The sequence below is a fragment of the Nymphalis io genome, chromosome Z (assembly GCF_905147045.1).
Source record: "Nymphalis io chromosome Z, ilAglIoxx1.1, whole genome shotgun sequence".
Classification (NCBI taxonomy): Eukaryota; Metazoa; Arthropoda; class Insecta; order Lepidoptera; family Nymphalidae; genus Nymphalis; species Nymphalis io.
This window is the reverse complement of record NC_065918.1, coordinates 13,417,951-13,431,047: the sequence shown is the minus strand read 5'-3', so window position 1 is coordinate 13,431,047 and position 13,097 is coordinate 13,417,951. Positions and strand designations below refer to the sequence as shown.

General features: G+C 31.5%; 1 protein-coding gene across 3 annotated transcripts; it reads left to right on the top strand.

Annotated features, from left to right (window-relative positions):
* The first annotated feature begins 374 nt into the window (after window positions 1–374).
* On the top strand, window positions 375–5,770 carry LOC126780533 (transmembrane protein 208). 3 transcript variants are annotated; one of them, XM_050505108.1, is made up of 5 exons: window positions 375–647; window positions 3,385–3,543; window positions 3,847–3,983; window positions 4,090–4,317; window positions 5,415–5,770. In XM_050505108.1, exons 1-4 carry the CDS (start codon window positions 639–641, stop codon window positions 4,310–4,312), a joined length of 528 nt encoding a protein of 175 aa, XP_050361065.1. In that variant the 5' UTR covers window positions 375–638; the 3' UTR covers window positions 4,313–4,317; window positions 5,415–5,770. The 3 variants fall into 3 exon arrangements, with proteins under 3 accessions (XP_050361065.1, XP_050361066.1, XP_050361064.1); XM_050505109.1 differs by lacking the exon at window positions 5,415–5,770 and adding an exon at window positions 5,072–5,189; XM_050505107.1 differs by lacking the exon at window positions 5,415–5,770 and having other exon boundaries at window positions 4,090–4,887.
* The last annotated feature ends 7,327 nt before the right edge of the window (window positions 5,771–13,097 follow it).

Sequence of the window (13,097 nt, the reverse complement as noted above, 5' to 3'; positions counted from 1 at the left end):
TGCGGTCCACTAGTCAATTTTTGTCTCTTTTCGTCTGTCTGACTTCGTACTTTATTTTACCGTATTTTTGGTGATACCATTTTTAATAATTTTAGGTACGACGGTTTTGTCGTTGGTATATAATTCAATTATTACGAAACGACGGATAATAATGACTCATCGTTCTGTATATGGGCACCTTTAGTTAAAAGAGTAAATTTATAACAAATCGACACCATACAGAAATAAATATTTCTTAATTTGTATAATAATTTTCATTTAGTATTATTATTTACTCCGTCTCAATCGCAAAGTTGTTTGGAACGTAGAACCAAGAGCTTGTAAGGTATTTCCGAACGCATGCCACATAGATCAGTGATTTTTCAATTTTTCATTCGTGGTCGTGACGTAACAGTGGAAAGTCGTCTGTCAATTTGAATTGTTTCAGTATTGATCGTGTCAGATCTAAAAAAATATGTTTAATTTGTGTTTCTAAGAGAAGTGATATTTGTCGAGTCTAGTGTGAAATTAAATTTTGAACAGTAATATTAAAGTAATATTCAAAATTGATATCATAGTGATTATTCAGTAAAACATCGGTCTAGATCCTACATCGCTACATCGAAGGGCGGTTTTCAGTGTAGGATTCTAACACTATCATGGCACCGGTAAGTTCTCTTTTAGGACACCTATATTTCTTCAAAATACGCTAAGTGTTTATGTTTTACCTCAATAATACATTAAATAAAATCAATAAAATAATATTAACCCATTAAGGCACTCTACTACTTTAAAGACCAAGACATAGTACATTAAATTATCTGTACATGTATACTTATTAAAATATAAAACAATGATAATTTTGCAAGAATCTGGGTTAATTAAAAAAAGTAAAAAAAAAATGAATAAAAAAGAAATTGAATGTTATATTATATTATAATATCAATGAACAAAAAATACTTACATAGTCTGTTTGTTTTGTAAGTGTTATGTTAACTTGTCTGTTTGAATTGTGAATTATTACATAAATGTTGTGTAGTGTATATAGTATATGTTGTATATATATCAGCTCATCAAGAAGATATTTTGGTTTTTCATAGTTCAATTCTATAAGTTATTTAAACAATATTTGCTTAATTGGTTATTATTTATTTGTTGTTTAAACATATATAAGAATGGTCTTAGATATATATATTGATTATGGTCACATTTAATATTATATCTTGGTATAGGTATAATTTAGCATCTTTATTGTACTGCGTTAAGTGGCAATTTTTAGTATTTATGGTATTGCACTATTGTGTTAACTACATAACATTGGTGTAAACTATTCTTCATCCAACAATTTATTTTACTTTAGACATAAGCGTGAAGTTCCATAATTATTGACATGTAGCTAACAATAGAAATGCAATACTTAAAAGGACTATCTTTCTCCACAATTGTGAGCAATATGCTGTTTAGCCGTCTTTATTATATATTCGTCTCATATTGGCTAAGTGCCCAGATAAGCTCACATGTCATGTCATTGTACTGTATGGGGGAATTTTAAATATGCTTTATGCAGCTTCATCTCTTAGGCTTCTTTTTGGTTGTTTTTAATATTTTAGATACCTCTACTTTTAGTAGTTACTCGTCCACAACCGGGATCCCTATAGTCACAGAGCCAGTTTAAGATTTAATGTTTTCTGTTGGCCAATGTTGGCATTTTATTGTTATGATGTTTGATAATGATCTTTTTGTAGTTAATCAGGGTCTCTTTTTGAAAGTAATTGTAACTGATCTCTTGTCTGTAAAAATTAAAATGCTAACCATAATCCAGGGCTTTACCTTTTTTGTCTATAATATAATAGTTTCAGTATTACTAAAATTTATATTTTGAAATATAGATGTAAATATATTTGTTGTACTTCATTTACATCTGTAATAGTCGAAATATAGTCGAGACAATTTCTTCTGAGCACTTGCTAATAGCCTCATAGTTTAATTTAGTCCTAAATAGTCCTAGTAAATGAGCCCTAAATTTTTTCTTGTGTTCTTTTTGCGTGTGTGTGTGTGTGTGGGAAAAAAATAAAAGATAATTAAAAATTAATAAAAAAATTATAAAAATAAATTTGAATAGGTAGTTTAACTCGTTGATGCTCAAGGCCCTAATTTCGCGTGAAAAAAGAGTCATGGCTGCCATTAAGACGAAGGGCCCTCCCATCAACTTTTGATATAGGGCCCATCAAGGGCAAGTTACGCCCCTGCATGTGACATCCAGTTATAATTGTTACTATTGGGATGTCATTTAGTGAGAATTCCCGGCCGCATTAAAAGAGTTGTTTAGTTTCAGTGTGTGAATTTTTAAAAGTATACATTGGAACCGCTAAAACTTTAACTTTAACTTTAAACTTTAACTTATGCTGTTAATTTTATTTTATTTGTTTTTTATGAAGTTTCTTTTTTTATAGTACATTACTATTCTGTAATAATGGGCTTGTTATAGCCTCCGAGATGGTCTAGTGGTTAGAACGCGTGAATCTTAACCGATGATCGTGGGTTCAAATCCGGGCGAGCACCACTGAATTTTCATGTGCTTAATTTGTGATTATAATTCATCTCGCGCTTGACGGTGAAGGAAAAAATCGTGAGGAAACCTGCATGTGTCTAATTTCATTGATATTCTGCCACATGTGTATTCTACCAACCCGCATTGGAGCAGCGTGGTGGAAAATCTCCAAACCTTCTCCTCAAAAAGAATAGGAGGCCTTGGCCCAGCTGTGGGATATTAGCAGCCTGTTATTGTATAGCTTTGAGCTGGAGCGAAATATGTCTCATGTCTTAGTTGTCAATTGATACATTTATAATATATTTTAACTTTTTCGATCTTAATTTCCAGTTTTTCTATGTTACTTTTGTGAGGTTTTCAAAGCTTTCCAGTTTAGATTTAATTTCATACTATTTCGTTTATATAAACTCAAATCTACATATTTCTCAATGTTTTTGTTTGAATTCTTGTATGTTTTTTTGTAAGGAATGAAACTTCCGATTTAGGTGTTGATGCGGAATTGGATGGGAATGTATTTATATTTCTTTCCTAAAGGTATTTTATTTATCCTCTTTAAAATCGAAATGTTTCAATTTTATTTGCTGTTAAACAATTAAATAAAAAGGGTATACCAGAAGCTAAGACACTTTTGTTTAGGATTAGAATCTCTGGATATGGACCATGCTGCATTATTACAATTTTAGTTACCCATAGTATGGCTTCTAAGTTTTATGTATGGTCATCATGTTTCTATATATTTCCTTTTATTGCAAAGCACTTGTCTAGATTTGAACACACATTTACTTAAGTTAGGCTTAGTAGAATTACAATGCATTATTATTTACACGATGTTAAGTATGTTTTATGTCTTTCAGCCACCAAAAGGAAAAGCCCCAACAAGGGGAGCAAAACAAATTTTCACCGAGAACAGAGCCACAGTTAACTTCTACCGCAACATAGCACTTGTTACTTCTTTGATTTACCACAGCACCATGCTTTGTCTTCACTTCAGAGATATCTCGTCTGGGACTATTGTAAGTTGTTACTGATTATCATTAATGATTACGTAATGAGTGAAAAATGCAGTGCAATGAGTGCAGAATGGTGGAATATGCTCTATACCTTTTCCTTTATAATGTAACTTAAATTTTATAAATTTAAACTCATATTATATAAATATGTTAATTATTAGGTGCAGGTGACTTCACACACATCACACACACATCTTGTTACACTAATTTGTACAAATATTGTATTTTGACTGTGGTTTCATTACAACTTTTTTTATGAATTTTGTGTTATTTTCGGAGCATATTATAATACATTATTCTTTGCAGCTCCTGAATTTGATTGTCTCAATACTCTATATAGGCAGTAACCAAGTCATGTATTATCTCAGCTACCCACAATATGCAGAAAATGGTCAAATGATAGACCCAGGCTTAGATTTGAATATGGAAGGTGGAATTGGAGAGTGAGCATAAAAATACTAATTTTTCTATACCCAAAATGAAAAATAAATTAATGTACATAGTTATTAGTACTTTCATTTCTTCATTTAATAATAAATATTTTTTTAGGCATATTAAGGACATTGTCATACTGACAGTGATTACACAGCTTTTGACTCTCTTCTCCGACTACTTCTGGCTGTTGCTGCTCTTGATTCCGGCTCGAATTTTCTGGCTGGTGTGGGTCAACTTCCTTGGACCATGGTTCTTTGAAAAGGCACCCGAGGATACGGAGCAAGATGAAAAAAAACGCAAAAAAATGGAACGCAAAATGAAGAGATTCCCACAATAAAATTGGTGTGAAGAATCGTAATGTTTTTATATTGTGTTTACTTTTTTCAATGAGTACAAAAACAGTCAAACTTGGTTGAGCAGGAGAAAGGGGTGGGGGTTGTCCTTGGTTATTAAGACTAAAGCTGATGATGATGATGAGTGATGTCGTTTGTAATGTTTGAACAGGTTAAATATAAAATTGAATAAGTCGACTGAGAATAGGTGGACAAATGAACCGTCCTTACGGATTTAATTTTACCAAGTTAGACTGTGACTTTTTGTCTACATTTGGACAGAAATCGGCTTAAAATTACATCTTCCTAGCAGTTTAAAGTGCACAAATTTAATCTGATGTATAATATATAAGATAGATTGTAGTGATTACAATTAAATACCCTTATAACTTATTTGTGAAACTTTATGTATAACAGTAAGTTTTAAATAATTAATGAGTCATAAATGTCTACTAATTAACCCCCTCATAAGTTTTAGATTTACTGTATCGTAATAGACCTAATAGTAAACAATTTCTTTCTTTCTCGCTTTGAAAATATTTCCAAATATTATAAAATATAATTACTGTAATAGTGTGCAATATGTCACTGTTTCATGAAATTTGAATATCAATAAAAGAATTTTCTGCTCTCAATTTTTTTATTTATTTTTAATATTAAATAACGATTTCGTTTAACACTTACATGTACTATATAAATAATCCTTTTTCAGTAGCAATGTTAGCAACAGATTCACACAACTTTTTACTGTCTTTTCTGAATAGTTCTTGGAGTTGCTGCCGGCTCGAATTTATTGGATGGTGTTAGTAAATCTCCTTTGACCACGCCTCTTTGAATAGGCACTCACAAAGCAAGATAAAAAAAAACGCAAAAATCGAAGCGAAAAACGAAGAGATATTTACAGTAAAAGATTAAAATATTTTCAAATGTATTAAGATTATAATATATTTAACTGCTATAGTGTGTCACGGCTTCAATGTAATTTAAATATCAATAAAGGAATTTTCTCCTCAAATTATTTTTAATTTTAATACTAAATAATGATTTCGCTTACCACGCGCACGTATAGTATATAAATTTATAATATATAAATATATTTTTTTTCAGATATCTTAAGGACGTTGTTATAGTGACAGTGATACTTTTGACTCGCTTCTGCTAATACTGCGACTGCTACTAATGCTACTACTGCAACTACTGCTGGCTGTTGCTGCTGTTTGCTGCTAGCTCGAATTTTCTGGCTGGTATGGGTCAACTTCCTTGTATCCGGCACCCGAGGATATGGAACAAGATGAAAAAAAAAAAAACGCAAAAAATGGAGCGCAAAATAAAGAGATTCTCACAATAAACGCGGTCTGAAGAATCATTGCTAATGTTTCTAGATTTTTTTATGTAATGTTGTATTTATATTTGGAATTATGCCTATAGAGTAATTATTCCTGATATTTAATCTGATGTATAATTATAGGATGTAATGTGGTGATTAAAAATAAATACTCTTGCAACACGATGCCTAAAATCGCAATTATATATATTTATTGTAATTAAAGAAACTCGTTGATACGCAATGTGTGCCTTCCTTTTAAATACAATTTAAAAAAGTTTCAGATTATTTGTTCCTTTCTTTCCCCTCTAATGTCGCTCAAGGAAAAAAGCGACATGCAATTTATCAACCGAAGTTTCGACGTCAGCGTCGTACCTTATATATGAATTATAATAATTTAAATAATCATTCTGCAATAGTAATGTCACGTTGGTGACAAACTGCTCACTTAAATAATGTTATCGCTATAAACTCCCGTAAGAACTTCCAAAGCGCAATGGATGTTCAAAGCAGGTCTTCAAGGAGGAGACACTCGCGATAAGCGAGTCCAAAGAGAAACCAGCAAATTGTCCACATCAATGTAGGTGGAGCATCCTTTTTAATTTTACCCCATTTGAGTAGTTTATCTACATATTCTTTATTTAATACTTTAAAAATGTTAATTTTTTCTGGTTTTGAATTGTTCAGATAGACTACATAAACTTATTTAGATTATTTTTACACGCACGGGCCAGTATAATATTTAAGAAGTCCTAGGAAAATACTTAGGAATTGAGTTGTTCATAATCGGTAATGATTTTATAATTTTTGTAATAAAATATAATATTGCCTTTTAAAGTACCAGATATGGTGGTCACCTAATAGCTAATGGTAAGTAACTTAATTCAAAACACCTTGCATTAATTATTGTCGCCTCTTTCATTTACTTTTGGAAGTTTTAACTAATAATTATAATATAAGTAAAATTAAAATAATTGATTTTACTTATATTATAATTATTTGTTACAAAGAGTTTTCTAAAAGGCAATCAATATTATTGTGCATATACCTAATACCTGTATTAAATATACTATCTAATTTCATATATTTTTTTCTAAGCTATCATTAATCAGTCATTAATAAATTATGTAGTTAACATTTTAATTGAAAAAAATCAGTAAATTACCCAGATATGTGGTAGTCACATTCTTTTTACACAAGTATTTGTTTTATAATTACATATCTCTGTAATATGATAAAGTATAGCAACACCAGTTGACGTTCGTTGACGTTGACGAGGTTTAGTAGTTTTTTAGTTTATCCATTACAAGCAAACCAACAGAAAATCAAATTTTACCTCTTTGTAATATTAGTATAGCTATATAAGCTGTGTAACAAATGCACTGAATAAAAACGAAGCATCTTGAAATTAGAGAAGATATGTTCCTATGTTTTTCAGATAGCAACAGTTTGCAGGCAAAGGTCTAATGATAGATCCCGGCTTAGAATTGAACATGAAGGTTGAATCAAGGAGTGAGTTAAAAAATAAAACTAATTAATAATACCCAAAACAGATTTAATGTATTTATAATTATCGCTGTACTTAATTATAAGTAATCATTTTTCAGATATAATTTTAAATACGTTGTTATTGATACTGATCCCATCAAAAACATAAATTTGAAATGAGAGCCAAGTTCAATATTATGAAGATTCAATATTAAGAAGTGAGATCTAATAAAAATAAATTATAGCCTTCGCAAGTTCTAAAGCTGTAAGTTCTTATTTTATTCTTCCAAAAATTTGGCTTGCTGGTAGAAACAAGCCATCAAACATAGGGCTCTTCCATGATTGTTTTTGATGGGATATCATTACTTTTTGTACAGAAATTATCTAAAATATTATTAATAACGTAATAAATACGAACGTCGACTATACTTTTGGTTATAAGTAGTAATAAGTAATAAAACTGATGTTTGTTTTAAAAAAATTAAAGGTGGTATTCCACTAGTTATGTATTAACGTGAATACCTTAAAATCAACATAAAGACCGGCTGTCATCAATTTTGATTGCTGATTCTTACATTACAGGCACTATATGTAAATGTTCCTAATAGAATCAATTAATTGAAAAAAATATAATAAAATGATAAAAATTTACTAGTTTGATTTATTCCTTTGATTTCACCCAACATATGTGGATGCCAAATTTGAAATTTCTAGGTCCTCTGGAACTGGGTTAGAATTTAGATCTATAGGTCAGTCAGTGATAAAAATGATGATTTTTGGACGTTAATATCTAAATAAGCGTTTGAGGTGTGTTTATCAAATTTGGAGCACATATGTATGTCTAAATATATGAGCCAAATTTGACATGTTTATGTGAAATAGTTTTTGTGTTATGAGGGGGTTAAAAGTGACTTTAAATGGTTCGTGTAATATTACACACGGTGCTGCTTGACAGTTCTATGAACTTGGCTTGACACGCTACCGAATGTCTGTCCAGACACTGTCTAGTGATCACGAACCTTTTGCTTCCCTTCTAATTATAATATCAATTTAAATTAATCAATAGTGTAAAATAAAAGTTATATTTCATACTCTTGATTTAGTGTACATTTTAGGTTTATTGAACAATTTGTTTATATATTTTATCTAGTAACAGTAATTTGAACAATATTATAATCCTGGAAAACTTTAATTAGAGGACAAATTATAACGTTACCAGACTTGACAAATAACACAAAAATTAATTATAGTTTTGATACAAAAAGAAAATGTTTTAAAATAAATCGCTAAGTTCGTTTGATGGAATAGTTTAGTTCATTGTGTCCGACAAAAACAATAGAGCTAGACAAAATTGAATCACCTGAAAAGCTCTGCTAACAGTCGTTTCTATAGCTACGATAGAACGACGCTTATGTTTATCGGTGTTAACTATAAAATCAATGTCTGTTAAACGAAGGGTTACGCGTCTCGTTTCTCCCTTAACCGCCCCCCCCCCAACACCTCTTATTGATTTATTAGGGAGGCATGTGTCCATACACATGCCTCCCTAATAAATCAATGGGCATAGGATGCAGCCATGTTGTTAATCTCTTTACTAGAGTACATTAGAGTACTTTATACATATAAACACTCACAGTGTAGTCATAATCAATATTGCAGTCTGTGTGTGGCCATTGGTCGCGCCCTTGAATTTTGCAGTGATGCGTCCCCTCCTTTTGTTGTATCAATGTTATAATGCGTATAATGGGCGTCGGGAGGAGGGCAAGGGATGCACATGCAACTTTTTGCTATGAAAGTAGACACAAATAAGTTTTTTGTTTTATTATTACTATTAAACTTACTGTTTGAATTAAAACTTAAGGAGTACCTACTAGATTTAATTGAAATGATAAGGATGCTTTTTTATTATTTTATACATTTATTTTTTTAATGACTTTGTTTCAAGAAGTTTGGAACAAACGTGTGATTTAAGTTTGAATCAACCGCTTTTTTAAAGTATTTTTGTCTTTTGGGAAAGATATATATATATATATATATATATTAATATGCGAACATTGTGTATTTTGCATATCTTTTATTATTTTTTGGCGGCCATGTTTACTTTAGCTGATCAAGCACACTCGTCCAGACTGAACTGTTTCACTTTCAAGTAATTCACACCAACAATTTTAAGATCCTGTTCGGCGCCATGTAAAACTTTTAGTACCATATTGCATTACTAAGATATAAAAAAGATATATTCTATATCGTACCACTTTTAGTTAAGCCTTTGTCCAATGGGTGGTGGTGGGATTGCTTATATATGATTTGAAAGATTTTTTTTAAATGTTCGACGTCTAAACACTATGCGTACAAATACGCATAGTAGGTGTCTCTTTACGTCCAAGAGCGATGATCGGTCTAAAAATATTGCTTCTTCCTTATCATCTATGAAATTAAAAAGAAAAGCAAGAATTTAGTCCGGTGAAATAGTTTATCTATACAGGTCCATCTTTATGGGTTATAGCACTAATCAAATAATCGACCGTCAAAAATCAATACATCATCATAATCAGGGGTCCAATTCTAGTAACAAATTGTCACTTTATCGCAATCGAATCGAAGCGTGATCGTTGCCGTTTACCCGTTTTCCTATTCTTTAATTTAATTATCGACGATTGGCACAAAAGTTAACAATTAAATTTGGTTTTGACACAACGGTCAAAATATGTTGATCCCAATAAATATATAATAGTCACAGTTGGCTTGGAATTGAATCGGGAACGTATCCTAATCGTTATAGGTTAGTAGAATTTGGCCCTCTGTAAGTGAGGGGCGAGTAATTACAGGCGCCAAGGACCGTGCATTGCATAACACCGTGCAATTACAGTATAAAGAGTAGGTAGTCCATATTTCTTAATTCTTACCGTACCAATATGTATGAATGACACTTAGGTTCCATCAGGTAGACAATATGTTTCCAACAAAAGGTAGTAAAAAAACCGCAAAGTACTTATTTATTTTCCTTTTATGCCAATAAATATCGTAAAGTTGTAATAGTAAATAAAGTTTTTTCATTATAACTAATTATGTAATCGTAAGAACACTGCATGTTCTGTGGCCTTGAAAATCTCGTTTCTTTGCGTGTAAGCACCTGTAAAAAGTCGATCGAAAATCCACTTTCACGTATATTCGAATCGCTTAAGAACGAATACATTTATCTTTATAGCATATAAAGCTTTCTTTAGAATAATTTTATTGATTTTATAAGTAATCAAACAAATTTTAAGTCCGGCAACGCACCTACAAGCCCTCCGGTGTTGAAGGTGGTCGGTGGAAGTCCCTTTCCATCAGGTGAGCCTCCTGCCCGTTTGCACCCCTCTAACATAAATATTATTATCTAAATAAAAGGCTTAAAATTATCATGTTATTTATATTGATAAGTAAATTTGTGACAAGTAAATTTAAATTGTCGTTAATTTATTCCTATTTCGTTAAACATATAAATGATTACTGTAATACATGCTAACGCTAACTTCATTGTTTACATTTTTGAGACTTACAATTCTCTCATGTAAAGTTTTTGTGACACGGGTATAGTTTTGGCAGCGTTCGCTTTTCAATTGCTTAGATCGGCAATTTTTTCTCCACCAACGTGGCATTTTTTCATGTAAGAGGAGGGCGAACTGGTAGCAGGTTCTGCTGATGGAAAGTCACTACCACCGCCCACGAACACCTGCAACACCAGAGGTGTACTGTCGGCCCTTATATAGAGGATGTTAATATACGTACATCCGTTATGGTGAAACTATGTGACATTTTTTTAATTACACTAATATGATTTCATGTAGCTTTGTTCAAAAGCGTTTGATTAAATACTAAAACCAAAAACTAGAAATATCAAATAGTAGTTCGAGAATATTACCTAAACATTATGTTGTTACCTGTAATACTGTGTTTAGCTAAAATAAAAAATAACGAACAGTACGAAGTGTAAACTAATTATTTTAATTAAATACTGTTTTCGGATTATTGAATTGAGTATATATTTTTATCGTAGGAATAAAAAACGATTTTGTCAAATAATTGCAAAGAAATAAGATATTACACATACGAACAAAAAATTACTAATAAAAAATTAATACATAAGAGAACGAATAAAATGTTGGGAAGCAAAAAAATTTGAAATTAGTATTTTTCCTTGTCCTCATTTAGAATACGAAAACAATTGCGAGGACAATAGGTAGAGTTTTTTTATTTATAATTACTGTGTTACACAAAATTAAGCTTAAAATAATGTACACTATTGCCACTCCACCTAGCCAAGTCGTTGCACAAACTTCACCATCCCTAATTGCAAATTCTAGTTCCTTCTTTGCATCAACCACTCCAGTAATGCCAACCATTCCGCAATTGTTAACACCTCCAATCGCATCCACTAGCTCTGTTTTGCTATCGCCGATTCTTCCACAAAAAAATATTGTAACCTCACATACAGCTTTTGAAAGATTGCTTCAATTCCTGAACAAACACCATGTGTCAAAACGAGAAAGGGTGGAATTAAGCAACATGCAAAAGTTTTAACGTATACACCATTAAAAGATAGTCTTTTAGAAAAGGAAAATAAGAAAAAAGAGAAAGCAGAGAAAGAAAAATACAAAACTGAAGGTAAGAAGGCAAAAAATGTAAGAGAAAAATGGAAGACAAAATAACTACTGCGAAAGCAAAGAAAACGCAAAAACAAAGAAACAAGGCTAAAAGACGTGTTTTACAAGACATCCAATCGACCTCCGAGTCAGATTCAAGCCTCCATAACATTTGTGACGACGATGAAGATGATGACTTGGAAAATAGAGAAGGGATTGGTACTAGTACCTGCCTTATTTGTACAGAGTTCGGGCGCAACAAAGAGATCTGGTACAGATGTACGGTGTGTGGGCTGTGGGCACACGCAGACTGCACCGGATGGATTCAGCAGAAGGATATGTGTGTGACAACTGTTAGAATCTGTTGACTCCCATTACCCAATGCGTACCCGCATGTGTGGGCAATAGTGGTCAAAGTGATTTTTTTCTTTAAGTCATATAATTAAGAAAGTTGGTCACCAAAGTATATGAAACTCGTCAGACTGATAGTTGATTAAGTAAACTATGTTAAAAACTTATATTAATAAATATTACTACAAAGACCTGTGTTTTGGAGAGATTATTGCTTAAGTGACTCCCATTACCCACTCCTCCCCTATATATATATGTCAGTCGATTGCCTATTTTTAAATTGATTTATTTAATACTTCTTTAAATAAACTTTGCTTTTTTTCATAAATAAATACAACCTATTATAATCGAAAAAAAGAAAATGTATGTATGTGTAATGTATACAAATAAAAACGTGTAAAAAGTCGGTATCCGTAACCAAAAAAAAAACGACTACAAGGTAATTAAGTTCTAACTTACCCAGGAGGAGAGAGTCATATATTTGTTATTTTTTTTATTTATTATTATTATAGAAACATATATCTACACCAATATTATAAATACGTAAGTAACTTTGTCTGTCTGTTACGCTTTTACGGCTAAACCACTGAACCAATTATGATGAAATTTGGAATGAAGCAAGCTTGAACCTCAAGGAAGGTCATAGGCTATTTTATATACTGAACACCTGCTCCTCCCCCTAAAATGTGTGCGAAGCCGCCGGCGATAACTAGTATAATACGTTTTGAGCTAAATATATTATAAATTGAATAGTAATGGCTGCATATATTTTTCATTTTACTCTTAGGCCGGAAAATGAGTTGGTATAATTTCATTGCCTACTCTGAGGTCGACGAGTGCCTTGAGGTTACATAGATAATAGAAGGTAAATATGCCTATTATAAAAATAATTTTAGATTTATTTACAAGGTATTTTGAAATCATTATATTTTTGAAAACGTTATGATATATATCGTTAATGCGATTATGATCTTGCTTCATTTGTGGTATATTGCACAGTGA